This window comes from Leptonychotes weddellii, chromosome 15 (genome assembly GCF_054177405.1).
Source record: "Leptonychotes weddellii isolate Sample4059 chromosome 15, ASM5417740v2, whole genome shotgun sequence".
In the NCBI taxonomy this organism is placed as follows: Eukaryota; Metazoa; Chordata; class Mammalia; order Carnivora; family Phocidae; genus Leptonychotes; species Leptonychotes weddellii.
The window spans coordinates 30351722-30373997 of record NC_138383.1 but is presented as its reverse complement, the minus strand read 5'-3'; the positions used below and the strand labels follow the sequence as shown (position 1 = coordinate 30373997).

Genomic DNA, 22276 nt, shown 5'->3' with positions numbered 1-22276 from the left:
TGTTTCCCTTCTTTTGATGGCTTTAGGCTTTATTTGCTGTTCCTTTTCTAGCTCTTTAGGTGTAAGGTTAGGTTGTGTATTTGAGACTTTTCTTGCTTTTTGAGTTAGGCCTGTATTGCTATGTACTTCCCTCTTACGACTGCTTTTGCTGCATCCCAAAGGTTTGGGATGTTTGGACTCTCATGTTTTCATTTTCATTTGCTCCCAGGTTTTTTTTTTTTTTTTAATTATTTCTTCTCTAATTTTCTGGTTAACCTGTTCATTCTTTAGTAGGATGTTCTTTAATCCCCACGTATTTGTGGTCTTTCTGCATTTTTACTTGTGGTTGACTTCAAGTTTCATAGTGTTGTGGTATGAAAATATGCATGGTATGATCTCAGTCTTTTTGTACTTGCTGAGGCCTGATTTGTGACCAATTATGTGTTCTATTCTGGAGAATGTTTCATATGCGCTTGAAAAGAATGTGTATTCTGTTGTTTTAGGATGAAATGTTCTGAATATATTTGTTAAGTCCATCTGGTCCAGTGTGTCATTCAAAGCCATTGTTGCCTTGTTGATTTTCTGCTTAGATGATCTGTCCGTTGTAATTTGGGTGTTAAATTCCCTACTATTATTGTATCATTATCAAGGAGGTTCTTTATGTTTGTTATTAATTGATTTATGTATTTGGATGTTCCCAAGTTGGGGGGCATAAATATTTACAATTGTTAGGTTCTTGTTGGATAGACCCCTTTATTATGGTATAGTGCCCTTCATTTCTCGTTACAGTCTTTGGTTTAAAATCTAGTTTGTTTGATATAAATACGGCTAATCTGGCTTTCTTTTGATGTCCATTAGCATGATAAATGCTCACTTTGTTTTTTAAGTCGGCTCCTCACCCAACATGGGGCTCAAAATCACAATCCCCAGATCAGGAGTTGCATGTTTCACCAACTAAGCCAGCCAGGCTTTCAATCTGCAGGTGTCTTTAGGTCTAAAATGAGTCTCTTGGGTCTAAATGAGACCCATATAGATGGGTCTTATTTTTTTATCCATTCTGATGGCCTGTGTCTTTTGATTGGAGCGTTTAGTCCATTTACATTCAGAGTGATTATTGGTAGATATGAATTTTGGTGCCATTGTATTACCTGTAAAGTCAGTGTTTCTGGAGATTTTCTTTCTTCCTTTCTAGTCTTGGTTGCTTTGGTTTTTATTTCCCACTCAAAGAGTCTCCTTTAATATTTCTTGTAGGGCTGGTTTAGTAGTTATGAACTTCTTTAGTTTTTGTTTGTCTGGGAAACTCTATATCTCTCCTTCTATTCTGAATGACAGCCTTGCCGGATCAAGTATTCTTGGCTGCGTATTTTTCCCATTCAGCACGTTGAATATATCATGCCACTCTCTTCTGGCCTGCCAAGTTTCTGTGGAGAGATCTGCTAACCTTGTCTTCCTTTGTAGGTTGGGGATTTCTTTGCCCTCGCTGCTTTCAGGATTCTTTCCTTATCTCTTTATTTTGAAAATTTTACTATGATATGAATTTCTCCTTGACTGCAGTTGGGAACGTTTGGACCTTGTCCACTGTATGGCGAGTTTTAACTAAGTGTGTTTTGATCTGCTTATTAAAAGAGGCTGGATCCTATTTCCCCTGGAGCTGAAGCTTTGCAGTACTGTATGGTCAGTAGGCTTGGTGTGTTTGGGGATTTGTGCTGGTCTTCTGGGGAAGGGGCCTGCTGCTTCTTTGACTCTCAGGCACACTTGTCTTAGTAAAGAAGTACCTGCCCAGTGCAGGGTTCGGGGCTTGGTGTAAGTGGCTCACGCCTCCCCTGTGGGCACTGTGCTGCTCACTGAAGTCCATCCCTGCTGATGGACAGGGGTAAAAATGGCATCAGCTGACTCTCTTGTCCTTGGAGAGGGGAGTTCGTGCCTTCTGCTATTCAGGAAGCCCTCATAGAAGTGTGAACAGTCTCCCCTCTTTTGTCCCCAGCTTCCGTCAGATCCCTCTCTTCATCCTATCTATGTCCAAGCCATCTGCTCACCCGGGGCACAGTGCTCCTGTGTTTTATCTCAGGCCCACTGGCTGCGTTTCAGACTCCAAATTTTCGGGACCTGGTGCAGCACAGACCCACGCTGATCCTCTGGGTGAGGGTCTCACCGTGCTGTGGCTAGTGCTGGTTTGTCCCAGAAGGTCAGTTGCATGAACGTGCAGAGGCTTGGAGTTTATGGTAGAGTGTAGCCGAAAGTTGGCATCCAAGTTAGCTGCCCTCAGCAGCTCCTTCTGCTCCTTCTATGCTAATGAATGGGGCAGCTCAGTGACGCCCACTGGCTCTTTTGTCCTCACAAGGCAGTGCCACCTCTCCCAGATATACTCGAACAAGGGGAACTGTTTCTCCCAATGTGACCCAGGGAATCCTTAGACCATGCTGTCCGCTCCCGGGCCACTGCCTTCCTTCTCCACAGGAGCACCTCTGTGCCCTCCAGGCTTCACCTGGTGATGGTGCAGACTTCTCAAATTTAAGACTTTGAGCTCCACTGCTTTTAAAAACTTGAAATAATCAGTCCCTCTTATTTCCCCGTCAGTGGTTTTGGGGAAGTGTTTTTCTTGTGCAATGCCCTGAGCTCTGTTCTCTTTCTCTCTCTCTCTTTCTCTCTCTCACTCTTCTGTGTCTCTGTCTCCCTCTCTCGTGCCTCTCTCCCTGATCAGGGCTCTCTCCTCTCTGTAGCACCGGTGATTCTTTTCTCCCCCAAATCACATCTCTACACCTCCTACCTTTCACGATGTGGCCTTTTTTCTCCCTCTAGTTGTACAGTTTGTTCTCTCAGTCCTCAGATCGATTTCCTGGGTGTTCAGAATGATTTGATATTTATCTGGCTGTGTAGAAGGGATGAGGCAAGCATTGGATCCTCCTACTCTCCTTTTCCCTCTTTATTAATAACTAGGTAACTATTCATCTTTTGTTTTCTATCATCTTTTCCTCTTGAATTCAGACTCTTCTTTCTCTTCTGGAAGTATATTTTTGCTTTGTGTGTGTCAGAAAGTATTAGAGAACTTTCTTTTTTTTTTTTTTTTAAGATTTTATTTTTAAGTAATTACAACCAATGTGGGGCTCGAACCCACAACCTTGAGATCAAGAGTTGTATGCTCCACTGACTGAGCCAGGCTGGTGCCCCATTAGAGAACTTTCTTGCTTTAATAACAAAGTAAATGGGGTCGTGGTCTTGGAAATACTAGTGCAGATAGTAACAAAAGCTTGCAAAAATGTTAAAAATAATTTTTAAGGGCATAGGTTCATGTCAGCAGCAAAAACGAAAATGATTTTAATGTTACAAAACTAACATTTAGAAAATTTCTTCAAAATAATCTTTACTTAGGCATGATTTTCTGTTTTTTTTTTAATAGCAAGTAAGAATTGCTGGCATAATATTCCATAAAGCCTTTGCTTTATTGAAGTAAAATGCATCTGGAAATGTAGATGGATCCTGCTTGAAAATTATTTTAGTCTCTGTGTGCTATTGAACTTATAGTGGTTGTTTTAAATGTAGTATCCCATATTCCAGTTGATTTATTAAACTTTTAAATGTATACATTTTCCTCTTAAATACTTTAGCACACTCACATGTACTTTGGTCTCTCCTTTCTATACATATTGATATTGTATGAGATTTTGGCCCAGGTTTTTTTTTTTTTTTTTTTTAAGATTTTACTTATTTATTTGACAGAGAGAGAGATAGCGAGAGCAGGAACACAAGCAGGGGGAGTGGGAGAGCGAGAAGCAGGCTTCCTGCTGAGCAGGGAGCCCAATGTGGGACTCGATCCCAGGACCCTGGGATCATGACCTGAGCCGAAGGCAGACGCTTAACGACTGAGCCACCCAGGCGCCCTGGCCCAGGTTTTTAATGGATGTACTTTTTATTGTCTCTGACCCTAGGACTGTGTGTGTACACTTCTTAAGTTTTAAGGCAATAGTAAAGGTTACCAAGATACTTGATCCCCCTTACTTCCTCAGTCTCTTACAGCATTTCTTGAATTTGTCTATTTGTGTTCTTTCTTTCTTTCCTTTATTTGAGAGAGAGAGAGATTGAGCATGAGTGGGAGTGGGGAGAGGGGGAGGGAGAGAGAGAATCTTTTTTTTTTTTTTTTTAAAGATTTTAGATTTATTTATTTGACAGAGAGAAAGAGAGACAGTGAGAGAGGGAACACAAGCAGGGGGAGTGGGGGAAGGAGAAGCAGACTCCCTGCTGAGCAGGGAGCCCCATGTGGGACTCGATCCCAGGACACTGGGATCATGACCTGAGCCCAAGGCAGACGCTTAATCGACTGAGCCACCAAGGCGTCCTGGAGAAAGAGAATCTTAAGTAGACTCTGCGCTGAGCTCAGAGCCTGATGTAGGGCTTGATCTCATGACCCCGAGATCATCATCTGAGCTGAAACCAAGGGTCGGACGCTTAACTGACTGCTCCACCCAGATGCCCCATTTGTGTTCTTTCTTCAAAAATATTTTTTTTTAGGTCTTTATGCAGCAACCTGAGATGTTTACAATTGAAAGAAAATTTCGCTGTGGAAAAGAAAAAAAGTAGGGTTGATTGGTTGCAATTCAAGCATCTCACTGAAGAAGGCTAACAAGGGCTAACTTTTCCCTCGCTTTGGAGTTTCGTGATCAGACAATCTGCCCTTCCCTGGTGCCTGGTGTATCTGGGGTGCAATTCCTTGTTCATTGCCTTTTGTCTTTCATGAGACCCTAGGAGAGATAGGGGAAGGGAATCTTCTGGTCGCAGCCATGTTAGTTTAGCACCTTGCAGAATTCTTTGTAGAGCAGTTATGGGTACCTGGAGATGGTATCAGGTATTTAGGCTTCTCTTTGCCAGACCTGGAGTTTTTCTGGCAAAACAATTTAGAAGTTTATTAGCTGTCTATAGATTTAAGTTATTTTATATTTTTATTTTTTTATTTTATTTTATTTATTTTTTTAAAGATTTTATTTATTTATTTGAGAGAGAGAGAATGAGAGACAGAGAGCATGAGAGGGAGGAGGGTCAGAGGGAGAAGCAGACTCCCTGCCGAGCAGGGAGCCCGATGCGGGACTCTATCCCGGGACTCCAGGATCATGACCTGAGCCGAAGGCAGTCACTTAACCAACTGAGCCACCCAGGCACCCATTAAGTTATTTTATATTTTTAATGAAACTCTATTAGCTATTAATTAATTTAAAAGTTGCAGTGTTTGGATTGAAAACTCTGTTCTGGTGATTGCTTTCTAGTCTTTCCAACAGGCCAGGGAGCTCTGCTTTTTTTGCTTGGAATGATAGAGTGATACCAGTTGGCCCTTTGCCTCCAGGCTGCATCCCATTTGATTATGGCTTATCGTGGTTGGGGGTTGACTAGGCAACGACTAACAGGAGATAATTCTAAGGGACTTGGCTTATTGGAATTCTCCAATCCTGGGTTCTCTTAGGTATCTCCATTCCTAATTATTGTACTGACTTTGGCTTGGTGTTAGGTGGAGACTACTGCTTTTGGAACTCATTCGTGAGGGGGATGAAGTCCTATTGTGTTATTTTCAATGTTCTTTTTCTGCTTCCATGCAGTCTGACTTATACCTAAACTTGTTTCTCTTGAGGCTCCATACTGAAAAAGGTGTAAGTAGCCAAAACAGTTTAATACTCTGATGTTTCTATCAGATTCCTTAAAGGTGAGTGTATAATTTGAGTCCCAGAACACATCTTGTTAACCAACTGGTTTGCTCCAGCATAAAAAGAACTCTTTTTTTTAACCTACTCACATCATATAGCTGGAAAGGGTGGCTCAGCTGGTTATGTGCCTGTCCCTGTGCTTGATGGGGAGTAAGATCAGTTACCAGGAAGGGGGGCGACATAGAGTAAGAAGTGTGTAGGGCATACAGAGATAATGGCTGCTGCAAGCCTCTCTTGCTCTAGCGTGCTTGGGTCCACGTGTCAGCTACGCCTAGACATTTCACTTAGGTGTCTCACAAGTGCTTCAAACTCTTAGTCCTTCCCCCATCTAACTGTCCCCTCAAGAGCTGTGCTTCAACCCTACTTGGCTTTCAGGTCATTAATGGCACAGAACTTTTCATGCCTCAGGACCTTTGTACAGGGAGCCTTCTGGTTGAAATGTTCTTTCCTGCCTTAATCCTCATTCACCTATTAGCATCTACTAAAAATGACTTCCCAGGTTTTAGACTGAGTATTGGCAGTACATTGCTGCTATTAATACACACATGGAATACAGAAGCAGCTGGTTTGGGAGAAAGATCTAATTTCACTTCATACCTCGATTTTTTTAGGTGAGCAGAAAACCCAGTGGGCCTCCGCCCCCAATTGCAAACATTTTTCTAAGGAGGGAGAGTATACGGAGGAGTGGACAAGGTTTTGGAGGATGGGTGAATAAAAGGAGAATGTTGTAGTTGACTAAAACCACAAAGGAATGCTACATGTCTCTATAGGAAAGACTGTAAAGTCCATATTTAGGGGGGAAATAAGAAAAAAGAAACCAGTAAGGAAGATAAAGAACAGTTCTGGATTGAAAAACTAGTGATGGTATAAGAGAGGATATAAAGAAAAGTCAAAGAATAGTGATTACTTAAAGCTATAACAGTTTTGAAGAATAACCTACAATTTTTACAAAATTAGGAGTTTCATTCCAGAGTGATGAAGTCTGCTGTAGCACCATCTAGAGAATGAAAAATAGTACAAGTGACTAAGCAGAATCTAAAATAAGAGAAAGGAGATTTTGTTCATATAATGACCGCAGGGTTTTATATGTGGCATTTGAGCCCTTCTAAAAGTAACAACCTGTGATCAAGATGGTAGCTGTAGTAGAAAGATGACTAGATTGAGTGTCAAGAATCCTGAGATTTCTCTTCAGCTTTGAGTACATTATACCTAACTTGTTCTTGTCAATGATAAAATGAAATTGGCTCCTGCTCTGCACATAAAACAGGATTGTTGTATGTCAGATTAGCTGATCTGTATACCAAAGCACATTGAAAACTACAAAAGACCACGTAAATGCTAGGTAGAAAGAGAATTATGCCCTTGGAAAATAAGTTTATAATTCTGAATTTTCCTGGATATAGAATCATGTATTATTTATTAACTTTATGCCAGTGAATTCCTGTCAAAAGAAAAGTATTAGAAAAGTAAAGTATTAAAAAATTCCTGATTACAGGCTATGTTGAACATTTTGATCTTTATATTTGAGTAACAGGAAGTCACTAATAATAGAGGATGGAGGTGAGGAGATATGCCATTATTTATATTTTTTAAAACACTCTTTTGTATGGAGTTTGGGGGTAATGGTGGATGCAGGAAGCCATTTTATGCTTTTAGAGTCGATGTTATAATGGACAGCGTAGTGGTGGTGTAAGAAGAGAGCTGTTTAGAAAGACACAGGTGATAGATTACTGATAGATTTATTGTTAGAGGAAAGGAAGAAGGTGATTCCCAACTTTGCCAACTGGTTAGATAATCATGCTATTCACCAAAATAGAGAACCTTGGAGGAAGATCAGGTTTGTGGAGGAAGATCAGGTTTGTGGAGGAAATCATGATCTTTGAGTGGAATTTTTAAGATTTTTTTTTTTTTTTTGAGAGAGAAAGAATGAGAGACAGAGAGCATGAGAGGGAGGAGGATCAGAGGGAGAAGCAGACTCCCTGCTGAGCAGGGAGCCTGATGTGGGACTCGATCCCGGGACTCCAGGATCATGACCTGAGCCGAAGGCAGTCGCTTAACCAACTGAGCCACCCAGGCGCTCCCTTTGAGTGGAATTTGATCTTCTACTGAGACCTCCAAAAACCTATGTTGAGGAAGTCACTAGCAGATACTAAGAGAAGCAGTGGATGGAATGAGACCCATGGTAGGCTGTACTGTGAGAACAGTCTAGGAGTTAGCTTTGAACAACTCCAGTATCTAAAGAGTAGGAGGAAAGGGATGAGCCAGTGCAGGAAATGGTCATGGAATGATTAGAATGATAGGAGGAAAACTAGGAGAAGGTTGTACCTGGAATACCAAAGGAAAATATTTTAAGGAGAAAATGGTGAACGTTGGTTATAGCTGCTAAATAGTCTAGCAAGATGGGCTTAAAAAACATACATTGCATTCAACAACTTGGAGATTATTGGTGACCACAGCAGAAGTCACTTGGGAGGAGTGTTGGGGCAGAAACCATTTTGAGATGGATTTGGGGTGAATGAGAGATAGAGTATAGATGACAGTTACAAACAACTTAATCAAGGAATTCAGCTTCTGGAAGGAGAGGAGAGTAATGAAGTTAAATAAAGGGAGAAGGATAGTGTTTCAATTTATGATTTTTTAAAGCCTTACTGTACAAATATATCATGGTAGATAATACAAAAGGTAGATCAGTGAATGTAGTTTTGCAAATCCAGCACCTGTGTAACTATCACCTAGGGTAAGAGAGAGAATATTGTTACCTAATTGCTTGGTGATTTTGAATTTCATGTCAATAGAATTATTTGCTATGTAGTTTTTAATTTAATTTAATTTATTTATTTGAGAGAGAGAGAATGAGAGACAGAGAGGAGAGAGGGAAGCGGGTCAGAGGGAAGAGGGTCAGAGGGAGAAGCAGACCCCCTGCCGAGCAGGGAGCCCGATGCGGGACTCGATCATGACCTGAGCCGAAGGCAGTCGCCCAACCAACCGAGCCACCCAGGCGCCCGCTATATAGTTTTTTTGTGTCTGGTTTCTTTTGCTCATTATGTTTGTGAGGTTCGTCCCTGTTATGATGTGTGGCAGTGGTTCATTATTTTTCTGTGGCGAATAGTATTCCATTGTTTCAGTATACCGCTGTGCTTGTCTGCTTTCCTTTTGATGGACATTTGGATTGATTCCAGCTTTTGGCTCTTTACAAATAATGCTGCTAAGGGAGTGCCTGGCTGGCTCAGTTGGAAGAGCATGCGACTCTCGATCTTGGGGTTGTGAGCTTGAGCCCCACACTGGGTGTAGAGATTACTTCAAAAAAAAATGAAATCTTAAAAAAACCCACAAATAATGTGGCTGTGAATATTCTTGTGCTTGTCTCCTGGTGTATATATGCTCTTTTTTTTCTAATGAGTGTAAACCTAGAGTAGAGCTACTTGGTCAAAGGACATTGTGTCTTCAACTTGGGCATATATTGTCAGACTGTTTTCCCAAGTGGTTGTACTGATTTACATTCCCTAGCAGTAAATATGCAATACTTTATTCCACATCCTGCTAACACTTGGTTTTATTCTTGTGTTGGTTTTTTTTTTTTAAAGATTTTATTTATTTATTTGACAGAGAGGGACACAGCGAGAGAGGGAACACAAGCAGGGGAAGTGGGAGAGGGAGAAGCAGGCGACATAGGGCTTGATCCCAGGACCCTGGGATCATGACCCGAGCCGAAGGCAGACGCTTAACGACTGAGCCACCCAGGCCCCCCTGTCATTGTGGTTTTAATCAATACTTGCTTAATTACAAATGAGATTGAGCCACTTTTCATATTTATTGATGGTGGATTTATTTGAATGTCTTCTTTTTGAAGTGTTTTTTCATGTCTCCAGCCTGTTTTTCTAGTGACTGACTTTTTCATATTGGTTTTTAATTGTTACACGTACAAGATGAGTCCCTGTGGGGTTATAATTGTTCTCAGTCTCTTCTCCCCTGCTGTGTCTTGTCTTTTCACTTTTCTGGTAAGGGTGGCTCATGATTAACAGAAGTTCTCCATTTTAATGTAAGAGATAATGTAGTAGAATTTGCCAATCTTTCATGCAAAGACTTTTTTTGTGTGTCCTATTAAGAAGTCTTTCCCTGTACCATGATGACAAAATGTGCTTCTACATTATCCACGCATGTTTTCCTAATTTTACCTTTGTTATCTTCATCTAAAATTCCCCTGGCACTGATTTATTTGAAGTTTTTTAAAAGGTAGGAGGCACTTCAGCATGTTTAAATGCTCATTGAAAATATCTAGTAGCATGGAAGGTATTGAAGATACAGGAAAGAAATGATTAGAAAAAGGCTCCTGAGAAGGTAGGGGAGAATGGGATCCAAAGCAGAGATGGAGAAATTTAGTCTAGACAGAAGGAAAGACCACGGTTTGGAATGAGATGGAATGAGAACAGAGTGGTACCAGTCCACTCAGGTCTTTAGCAACAGGAAATTTCTAGTTTCCCTGTGCAGTCGCAGACACATTATCTCCTGAGTAAGGAGAGATTGGGTGGAGTCAGGGCTTGGAGAAAGCTTAAGAAAGTCATTGAAGAAATTATAGGTGAAGTTTCAGAAAATAGAGTAAATGTGATGTGCTGTTTTGAGGGTCCAGTTGAGGTTTGTAGAGATAAATTAATTTATAGTGGTACCAATTCTGTCTAATTGTGTGATATTCCTGTAGCAGTACTTGATTGCCATAGAATGTATGAAGATAGTGGGTAGTTGGGTTTGTCTAGGATTGAGATTTTGCGAGATGGGTGCCATGCAGAAATCCCATAAAAAGAGATCAGAGACTGTAGATTATTGGCAGAAGTTAGATGATTGATCAAAGACCGTAAGACGGAAGGAGAGTCAATATAAGGTGGTCTGAAGAATAGGGAGAAGGCAGTGGTATTGGTGGACCAGAAGACCTAATGAAGTCAGAGAATGGATCATAATGGAAGTGGTTGAGCAAACTTGCTGGAGGATAAGGTTGTGATTTGAGAATAGAGTGCTTGAATTTGTGTCTTGTGAGGTGCAATGGTTTTGTTCAGGAAGGATATCTTTCATAATACTGATTATATAACAGATGCTTAATCACTGATGCGAATTGGGTCGATTAGACAGGTACCTATAATTCTATTGTAGTGGACCATATGCCTGGTGTTCAGGTACATCAGAATTCAATTCCTAAACATGAAGGAATGTGGCTTGTCTTCCACTGTTAGCTTTACAAATATTAGAAATTCTAGTAGGTTATACTCATATTTATATTTAATTAATTTTGGTAAAATATTTTTTTTATGTATCATTTGCAGATGGTTTTGTTCCTGGTATTAATATTCCCAAGTTCTCCAGTGAGAGTTTTTTTTTTTAAAGTCTTACTTGTGCAGATAATTATAGGTACTGTTAAAAAAAAAACTACTAGTTTTATAATTTCAGCTTCCTGTTCACTTTCTTATAACTGATGTCTTCCAAATACTTACTTTCTACTGAAAAACAGTTTAAACAATTGTTAGACTAATGATATTAAAGAAGTGTAGTTTTCTTTTTAATTTGCTTCTTCGTGGCTTAATTCTAACACAGATACATCAAGAAATCTGGAATTTCATGAAATACACAGCACTGGGAATGAGCCACCTCTGCTGATTATGATCGGCTACAGTGATGGAATGCAGGTCTGGAGCATTCCGGTAAGTCTGGATGTGTTTGAATCCCTAAGATATAACACTGGCCAGCATGCTAGCTGATGTGAAATCTGGCCATACTTTCTGTAAGGTCTCATCCATTTATTCCACAAGCATTTGCTAAGAGGCTGCTGTTTGTGTAACACTGTGCAAGGCACAAAGAACAAGGGACAAGTGAAGGGGCAGAGGGGCTATAAATGATTTGTGATGTCCCGGCCAGGAATTGTGGGAATCAATTTACATGCAAGATCTCATTTTTTTGTCATAGTAACTCTATTGAGTAGGTATTATTATTATTATTTCCCTCCCATTTTCCAGAAGAGTAAACAAACTTACAGAAGGCTTTTTCTTTTCTTTTTTAAAATTAGCAGTCATTAAAAATCAGTGTTTTGAATTGGTTAAAACAGTCATGTGGTACAAAATTCTTGAGGTTATGAAAGGTTAAAAAACTCCCTCCCACCCTTGTTCCGCATTTCCCCTTGAGGCAACACGGATTTTTAGTTTCCTGTGTATCCTTATAGCTGTGTTTTATGCAAATAAAAACATAAATAAATTTGTTTCTGCCACCCTGCTCTCCCTAACAGATGGGAGCACATTATACAACTTAGTCTGTACCTTGCTGTGTTTTACTCATAATGTCAGTATTCAGAGAGCTTCTTCATTGAATTTTATAGCTGCATATAATCCCATTATTTGGATTTTCCTTAATTTATGTAATTTGTTCCTATATTGAAAATACTTGAATGTCTCTTTTTTCTACTATTAGACATAATGATGTAATACATGAATCTGAACAAAGGTTATTTTATGTCTGTGCATCTGTATAAGATGAATTTCAATTTTGGTAAGTGTTTAAAATTGCCTAATATTGGTCCCAGTTTTCCTCTTAAATCCTACATGTTCCTCTTTGGGATGACCTACCAAGAGGCTTGGTAGGATCACAGCTGAGTGAACTGTAATACAGATTGCATACTTTGGCTTGTCCTTACATTCTGGCCTGGCTGAAATATTAGATCTCTCCAGTCGATGGTGGGGGGGGGGCGCGGAGGGGAGCTTCTGTTGTGTGGTTCTTTTGCAGTTGGAAGCTCAAGGCTATTTGTACCTTTAATAAATTTACTCACCAAATTGTTTGAAGCCCCTGGTGTATGTGTATGTGTTTCAGCTAGAATTTCTCCCCCCTCTTTTTGGTTCTGTCCGGTAATATCATTCCTTCTTAAAAGATTTATAGAAAAACATAGTATATTATGTCAAATTTAAAGGAATTCAGGATGTTCTTGAGTACAGAATTTGGCTTCAGTGGCATAAAGATTATTAAATAAAGATCACATTGGACTTCAGAATTCTTTCATATTTTATTTTTTTTAAAAGATTTTATTTATTTATTTGACAGAGCGAGAGAGCACAAGCAGGGAGAACAGTAGAGGGAGAGGGAGAAGCAGGCTCCCCGCCAAGCAGGGAGCCTGATGCGGGGCTCGATCCCAGGACCCTGAGATCATGACCTGAGCCAAAGGCAGACACTTAACCATTTGAGCCACCCAGGCGCCCCTTTAATATTTTAAATAAAAAGTTATTTAGTCTTTGATAAGTCACTGATGATGAACTTTGGTCTTTCATCTAATCATATAATTATGTATGATATTATTAATTATTTAGGGTTAGGGTTTGTTTTTAAAGATTGGCTTTATTTTGCAGAGGTAGAAGAATCCTGGTATGTCATGAAATGAGTGTCCTCTTTCTTTTGCCTTTTGGGGTGGGTAGTTGACTTTTTTAAAAGATTTTATTTATTTATTTTGACAGAGAGAGACACAGCGAGAGAGGGAACACAAGCAGAGGGAGTGGGAGAGGGAGAAGCAGGCTTCCCGCCGAGCAGGGAGCCCGATGCGGGGCTCGATCCCAGGATCCTGGGATCATGACCTGAGCGGAAGGCAGACGCTTAACGACTGAGCCACCCAGGCGCCCCTAGTTGACATTTTTCATGGCCCTTCAATGCTGTTTGTAATTTAAGTGTCATACCGACGCATGGACAGAGGACTTAAAATTAAGCAGTGGTTTTTTTTTTCCCCCCACCACCAAGAGAAATATTTCTAGGTTGTGATCAGGGGAAAGTAAATGTAACTTTCTTATTAAGAGATACAATATTTTGATCCATTACACTGTTTGTTGACAGACTTGAAGGCAGAGGGGAAGCTAGAGCTTTAACAAGAAGCTTGAGCCTGTGTGATTAGGGTTGTTGACTGGACTGAGTACATTCCTTTGGTGGTACTCAGGCTACCCACTTGTTCCGGTTATAATTAGAGGTATCACTTTAAATAGTTTTAAAGTTAACTTGTATTTAGCTCTGAGGGACTTAGAGGTCTTCTGAGTAATTTAAATTACTTGTTTAAAGTAATTCTTATGCCCAGATTGCATTTTGAGAGCCTCGAAGAATCTTTTCTTCATGCAATATTCATTAGCTGGTTGTTTGCTATTATAGTATTATAGCCCCGTGAGGACTGTTGCAAGAATTAGGAGGCAGTTTGGGAAAATGAGCTCCTTCTGTTGCATTGATTGTGCTCTTACTGTGTTCAAAGCATTTTATAGACACAGAATCTCATCTGTCGTACACTGTGAGGTAGAAGTTATCCTGTTTTACAGGTGGTAACGTCATACCACTTGTAAGAGGTGGAATCGGAATTCAAACCCAGTTCTATCTGACCACAAATTCAAAGCCTATGATCTCAGAGCTGTACTTCATTACTCACCAAATGTGATCGCAGAAGATATGCCATGCAAGTACTTTGGCGGTTCAGTTTTAGTTTTCATTATACAAGGTTATGGTGTGCCTTCAACTCTTCATCTCTTATAGAGTACTGTGACTGATACCCATTACTAACTAAACCCTTCCAAAACTTATCACTAGTCAGCTATTCAGTAATCACTGAAGTGTTACCATGTGCTAGACAGTGGGGAACTTACGTTGGTCAACCTAGAAATAATCCTGGCTCTTAGGGATCTTTGCAGACCATAAATCGTATTTGCTTTTGAAGTACGTGTGAGTGAGCAGAAAGTCAATCCCTATCCAAGCCAGAGCTCGTTTTTTTGCTTCAAGTTTGTGAACAGGGTTCCCTTCTCTTGATTTTATATAACCTGGGAGTCTCAGATTGAGAAAGTAAACAGATCCTGGTTACACATTTAAAAAATTATCTATTTACGAACTGCACAAATTTGAACAAGGCCCAAATGGTGTCTCGATATATGGTTAAGTGGAGTTCGCTCAGAAGCAGGACCGCCCGGAAGTAGTTGTTCTGCTGCCCAGTTCCCACCACTCTGTATATGGGGCGGCTGGAAGAAAACACCGGCCTTCCCAGCTTTCCCAGGCTGTCAGGCCCCTTATCTCAACACATCTGATGCCACATAAGAAAGCAGGATTATTTGTTGATGTTCTGGATGAACAGGCCCTTTTCCCACTCATGCCTAACAATCTCATTGCGTCTTTTTGGTAATATAAATATAGTTTCTCTTGCTTAAAATCCTTAACTTAAAAAAAATCAAGATTGTATGTGGATTAAAAATCGAATAGTTTTGTGTGATTCATATGAAAAAATAAGCAGTTCTGTACTCTTCCTTTCACAATTCCTTGAATTCTATTAGCTGTTACCAGTTTTTATTTCAGTCATTTTAATATGTCCTATGTACATTCTTGATTTTTCTTTTCTCCCAGTCTTATACATAGAATGACTTGATGCCATGAACAATGAGGACTTAAAAGGTGTTCATTATTGGGGCTCTTCGGTGGCCAGTTGGTTAAGCGTCCGACTCTTGATCTCAGCTCAGGTCTTGATCTCAGTGTCGTGGGTTCAAGCCCTGTGTTGTGCTCCACACTGGGCATGGAGCCTACTTAAAAAAAAAAAGGCATTCATTTATTCAGCACAGATCTGGGATAAAATATGTATTTTGAGCAAAACAGACATGGTGTTTGCTCTAATGGAGCTAGTAGGAAAGATGGATTTAAATAAAAATAATATACAACTTAAATTGTAATATGAAAAGAATAAGAGATCATAATAATAAGGAAGTGGCATAGAAATTAAGATTTAGCAAGGGTAAGCTTAGAACAGTAGTCAGTGGCTCTGAGGTGGAAATGTTCTTTCCTCTATGGTTGGACATTGATTTAGATTTCTTTTTTTTTTTATAAGATTTTATTTATTTGACAGAGAGAGACACAGTGAGAGAGGGAACACAAACAGTGGGAGTGGGAGAGGGAGAAGCAGGCTTCCTGCCAAGCCGAGAGCCCGATGTGGGGCTCGATCCCAGGACCCTGGGACCATGACCTGAGCCTAAGGAAGACGTTTAACGACTGAGTCACCCAGGTGCCCCTTGATTTAGATTTCTTAAATATTTTTTTTTCTTAAAGAGTATTGAGATAAATATCTTTATGATCATATAATTTGGAGAGATCAATAAAAGTAGATACACCAAGGCTCTTGATAGATTTACCAGATTGCATTCTTATAAAGCCATGCCACTTATATTTACCCCATTTATTTATTAATTCATTCACTCAGTGAAGATTTATTGATTGCCTTTTACAAGCCAGACCCTGTTCAAGGTGCTGGGAAAACAACAATGAGCAAAACAAAATCATTCTTCTTGCAGACTTTCCATTCTAGGTAGGTGGGGAAGATGATAATAAACAAACATGTAGCATGCTAGCTGGTAAGAAATGTTAGGGTGGGGTGGTTGATGTTGTGGTGGGTTGCTGTGTTATACAGGGTGGTCTGGAAAAGCCTCTCTCAAAGATTTTTTGAGCAGAAGTGTGGAGGAGTGATCCTTCTGGGTTTTTGAGGGAGGAGCATTAAAAGCCAGTACTCTATGCAAGGATTACATTTCCTCTATATTCAAGAACAGCAAGGGGGCAGTTCAGCTGGAGGTGGGTGGGCAAGGTGAAGAATGTTGGGGGATGATGCCTGAGAGGTGGTGGTGGGCTAGAGCTTGGTCAACCACAGATTTCAAAAGTTGTAAATACAGAGCAAAGTTGAAACAATTTTACAGTGAAAACAGGTATATCCACCACCTAGATTGAACCATTAAAATTTTACTATACTTACTTTATTTCATATCCATCTCATTCAACACATTTTAACATAAATTGCAAACATCAGTAGACTTTTCCCCCACCATGTTTGCATGCATATCATTAACTAGAATTCAATATTTGATTAATTTTTGTTAAAATATACACACAATTAGATACACAAATCTTTTTTTTTTATATTTATTTGAGAGAATGTGCGTGCAAGAGAGAGAGCACAAAGGGAGAAGCAGACTCCCCACTGGGCAGGGAGCCCGATGTGAGGCTCCATTCCAGGACCCCAGAATCATGACCTGAGCTGAAGGCAGACGCTTAACTGACTGAGCCACCCAGACACCCCTAGATACACAAATCTTTGACAAGTGTATACACCTACGTAACCCAAATCTCTGTCAAGATCTAGAACATGCTTATCACTGAAGAAATTTCCCTCATGCCTATTCCCAATTAATTTTTCTTCTATACCATGCAGAGGCAACCACTGTTCTCATGTCTTCCCCCACTATAGATTAGTCTTGCCTGTTTTAGAATTTCCTGTGCTATTATACTATACACATTTTTGTGTGTGTAAGGCTTCCTTCACTCAGCATGTTTGTGAGATTCACCCATGTTGTTTGTTCCTTTTTATTGCTGAATAATACTCCAGTGTATGAACATACCATAGTTTATCCTTTCTCTTAGTGATGGATAGCTGGGCTGTTTACAACTTTTGCCTTTTCTGACTAAAATTGCTATGAAGATCTTCTGTAAGTCTTTTTGTAAAGTAGTGTGTTCATTTCTCTTAGGTAAGGACCTACAAGTAGAATTACAGCTTCATAGGGTAGGAGTGTGGCCAGTTTTATAACAGACATCCAAACCTTTCTCTAAAGTAGTTGTACCATCTTACATTTCCCCCAGCAGTGGATGCGTTGTTCCATAACCTCATCGACATTTGGTGATGTCCATGTTTTTAATTTTAGCCATTCTGATGGGTGGTACCTTGTGATGACTAATAATATTGGTACACTTTTTCATGTATTGTTGGACATTTGAATATCTTTTAGGAATTATCTGTACACTTTTTTTTGTCCACAAAAACCTTGAGTTGGAGAAGCCATTTGAAGACTTTGAACAGATTAGACAGCGGTAAGTCTTACAAAAGTAGGAAAGGTATGATAAAGAGCAAATATGAGTGGAAGAATGGTGAGTTTGGTTTTAAGTTTGTGGACCATGGACTGGTAGTGCTGGTCGTAGTGAAATGTTTGTTACTGTATACAACAAAATAAGTACAGAAAATGAGAGTAAGCTTTTAGACATTGCCAGCTATTTGCCAGTTGCACATCATCCAAATATGCGTTTGTTGCTTACAGAAGTATCTGTGCCAGAATGGAAATTAAAAAATAGATAATCAGGCATTCATAACATGGTTTGCCAAACACTATCAACATGTCATCCAGGTGGAGGAGGAGTTACGACAATGGGTATGTTTTAGACGTTGTGTAGTCATGTGTTATGTCATTTAACACAGACGATCATTTCTATAATTATTAACATTCATTTTAGTGGTTATATGCTTTCTGGACATAGAATAAGATATAGAAGTTTCAGGGAGGAAATTTGAATTGCAGGATGAGGACTTGGATTTTGCCAGTATGAACTCATTAAAAATCTTTGAGTAACAAGAGATACATTCCAAAATCCATATTTAATAAATATTTTTCTTGCAGTGACGGTGGAATGGATGGAGAATAAGGAGAAAAGAAAAGGTTATCAGGCCAGTTAGGAGTCAATTTCAACATTATCTAAATGTGGGATGTTGTGAGCCTGAACTAAGTTTGTTGTGGTATCTGATAATACATTAAGAGGAGAGAAGAGTCAAAGATGTTCCCAGGGTTTTGACCTGGGGCTGGTGCTACCTGGTATGTAAGATGGCATAGTTTTAGAAGAAATGTAATTTTATTATTAGACTTAGACTTGCGTTATGTTAAACATTATATAAGGCAAAAATTGCATTGCGTAGTGTAAGTAATAAAGAATTCTCATTTAAAATTTTCAGCGGCTAAGAAACCTGAGATAACCTTTGTAAACGTCCTGATAGTTTTCCCTACTTTTTTGCTATGTGTTTGAATGGCTACTTAGTTTTATCATCCTCTTTTGAAATTCTTAATATCTTAAACAGTCTTTAAAATGTGTTTATTACAACACCTAGAAGATGACAGTTGCTTTGCATGAAACAGTATATTTATTTATTTAGTTTCAAAGGGGTTTTTTTTTTTGTTTCAAGTTTTTAAATTCTAGTTAGTTAACATACAGTGTAATATTAGTTTCAAGAGTAGAATTTAGCAATTCATCACTTACATATAACATCCAGTGCTCATCACAAGTGCCCTCCTTAATACCCATTCCACATTTAGCCCATCCCCCCACCCACTTCCGCTCCAGCTCCAGGAAAGCACCAAATGTTGACTCATGTATATTTTAGGTTTGATAAGTTAACATTTGGAGTGCTGTCTTGGAGCTTTGAATGTACTTCAAAGATAATGACACTAGGTGTCGCTAACACATTGCATTAAGAAAAGTGCAGCTGTCCCTTGAAAGGAAGTATTTGCCCTAAAGGTTATAGTGTGTGTAGCTTTATACCACAGCGTTAGAGAAACATGCAAGGGCATAGTTGAGGTAAATACCAGTTAGTCTATTATTTATTAGAAGCTGGATGCCAATAGACCTTGCCATGTCAAGATTGCTAGCCAGGAAACAATTTTTATGAGTTTCATTTGGGAGCAATATAAAGTCCATGATTTGGGGTAACTGGCAAGCAGAGAAAGTTTGAATATGGACCTGAATCAAAAAATAGTGTTCGTTGAGAATGGGGCCTTATTTTGTTTGGTCTAGTCTCTTATTACTGGGAAGGGAAATAAAGGACTGATCTTTAGTCATCTGCAGTGGAAGAGCTTTGGGAGTCATGAAGTGAATAAAAGCAAAAATGAAGAATAATGTTGAAATAACTTCTAGAATCCACCTGTATTAATGGAGAAAAATACTTCTGCTTAGAGTGTGTCACTTTAGAGAAATCTTGCATCTGAAGTTTAATCTCACCTTATTTTAATAGTGGCTTTATCTGACTTTGTTGATTTAATATACACACTCTGAGTTTGAAATTTATTATCGTAAATTGGAATTTTTCTTGTTTGAAATATTTTTGATGTTTTTCTACTCTAAAGCAGAAGGTATTCTTTGGACAAAAGTAGACATTTGTGGAAGGTAGTGTTTTCTTTTGTTATAAATTCTCTTGTTATAAATTTTATTGAATATATTAAATGCCGTAAAGTACACAGATCTTAAGTGTACAGATTGAATTTTTATATATGTATATAAACTTTGTACATCACTCAGATTAGGATATACAACATTTCCAGCAACTCTGAAGAGTCCCTCTTCCCTGTTAATATTGTCCGCCTCGTAACTCCAAGTAACCTGTATTCTGACTTCTGTCACCAGAGATTAGTTTTTCTGTTCTTGAACTTCATGTTAAAAAAAAATGTATATGGTCGTAGATAGTACAGTCTGTATTCTTTTATGTCTGGCTTCTTTCTCTTAGCTGTATGGCTATGAGATTCTTTCATGTTCTTGTGCATAGCAGTAATTTGTTCTTATTTTTTTCTGTGTAGTATTTTATCAATACAACACATTTTAAACAGTCCATTATATAGCCAATAGTCATTTTTGTTGTTTCCGGTTTTTGAGTATTATGAATAAAGCTGCTATGAACGTTCTTATATATGTTTCTTGGCAGACATACACTGCACCCATTTCTCTTGGATGTATAGACCTGGAGTAGATTTGCTGTGTCATAGTGTAGGTGTATGTTTAACTTTAGTACATATAGCCAGTTTTCCCAACGTAGTTTTACCAATATGTATGTCCACTAGCAATGTATGAAAGTTTCATTTGCTCTCTATTTCTCATGGGCTGTTGGTATTTTCAGCTTTTAAAATTTTAACCATTCTGGTAGGTATGTACCAGTATCTCACTGTGGAGTTTCATTCTGCAGTAATTTTAAACTTCTAGAAAATTTTACAAGGTACTCCTTGATTTACCCAGATTTACCACTTATGGAGATTTTGCCTCATTTGCTGTATTAGTCTCTCAATTTTTTATTTGTGCAAAATTTTTTCTGAACCATTTATCAGTAGGAGAAATTATGTACCCCTTTTCCAGAAATAATTCATTGTATATTTCCTAAGAATAACCACATTATCTTATACAACTATAGCACTGTCAAAACCAGGACATTTATATTTGATAAAATACTATTATGTAACCTACAATCCATTTTCTGATTTCATCATTTGTCTTAATAGTCTCCTTTGTAGGTATTCTTACATTTTCACTTTCTTAATGTTGTCTTTTGATGACAGAAATCTGGATCAAATTTTAAGTGGTTTACTCTGTTAATGCCTTTTGTATCCTTGTTTACTCTAAGGCCATGAAGATATGTTTTCTTTTTAAAGATTTATTTTTTTATCTGAGAGAGAAAGAGAGAATTCACGTGAGTTGGGGGAGGGGCAGAGGGAGAGAGAGAGAATCTCAAGCGGACTCTGCACTGAGCACAGAGGCCGACATGGGGCTCAATCCCATTACCCCAAGATCATGACCTGAGCCAAAACCAAGAGTCCAATGCTTAACCAACTGAGCCACCCAGGCACCCCCTCTTATATTTTCTGTTAGAGGTTGTTTTTATCTTTGGTTTTATGATCCATTTGAAATTTTTTGTGTATAGTATGAGATGGGGTCAAGGCTCCTTTTACTTAAAATTAAAAAAAAAAACCCAAAAACTTCATCGATTCAGCACCATTTCCTGAAAAGAACATACTTTCCCCTCTTAATTGCAGTAATACCATATATGTGTGGGTAATTTTTGCCCTCTCTTTTGTTTATTTTTTTTTTTTACCTATTTTTGAATTGATTTGTAAAGTCTTTTTATTTTGAAATAATTATACACTCATGGGAAGTTGCATAATATTATTTAGAATCCTGTATACCCTTCACCCAGCTTCCCCCAAAGGTGGAATCTTACATAAACTATAGTGTAGTGTCAAAACCAGGAAATAGACAATTATGTTGATTTTTAGAAATATTTTAGTTTGTCTTTTCCAGTTTTATATAGATATAATTGACCTACTACATGGATTTTTAACACCATAAATTATGATAGTTTTGCCTGTTTTGAACTACATCTAAGTGGACTTATAGGATATGAGCCCAATCAGATTTTCATCTGCAGAAACAATGAGTAATCTTTTTTTTTAAAAGATTTTATTTATTTATTTGACAGAGAGACACAGCGAGAGAGGGAACATAAGCAGGGAGAGTGGGAGAGGGAGAAGCAGGCTTCCCGCCGAGCAGGGAGCCCGATGTAGGGCTCGATCCCAGGACCCTGGGATCATGACCTGAGGCGAAGGCAGACGCTTAATGACTGAGCCACCCAGGCGCCCCAGAAACAATGAGTAATCTTGAAACTGAGTCCCAAATTTTTTTGAATTGGCCATATATTAATATTCTTTAAATCTGGTCTGGGGGTTATTTACAACTACAGAAAGAGTGTACATTGATCACATAGTTCTCATATTCTATGCCTTTGCTTTCTGTCCTTTTTCTTTATGTATGCTTTCCTGTTTTAAAAAGTATTGGTCAGCTTGATGGGAACTAATCAGAAGTGATAACAAAAAATGAAAAAAAAATGATTGTTTTAGAGGGTTAACACTATTTTAAATAGGAAATTATCTAAAATTATAAGGCATGAAAATATGCAAATATAAATTATATATGTTTGTGACTCAGTCTTGCCATCATTGAGATTTTAGACCAGATGATTCTTT

At 38.7% G+C, this 22276-nt stretch overlaps 1 protein-coding gene across 1 annotated transcript in view; it reads left to right on the top strand.

Moving 5' to 3' along the window:
- The window catches only part of BCAS3 (BCAS3 microtubule associated cell migration factor), a gene marked incomplete at its 5' end in the record, with an annotated part of 537991 nt that overhangs the window by 15928 nt on the left and 499787 nt on the right, over positions 1-22276 (top strand). Inside the window, one exon of the mRNA XM_081805976.1 lies at positions 11247-11401. Within this exon, the coding sequence (XP_081662102.1) occupies positions 11247-11401 (155 nt within the window). The remainder of the gene's footprint in view (positions 1-11246; positions 11402-22276) is intronic.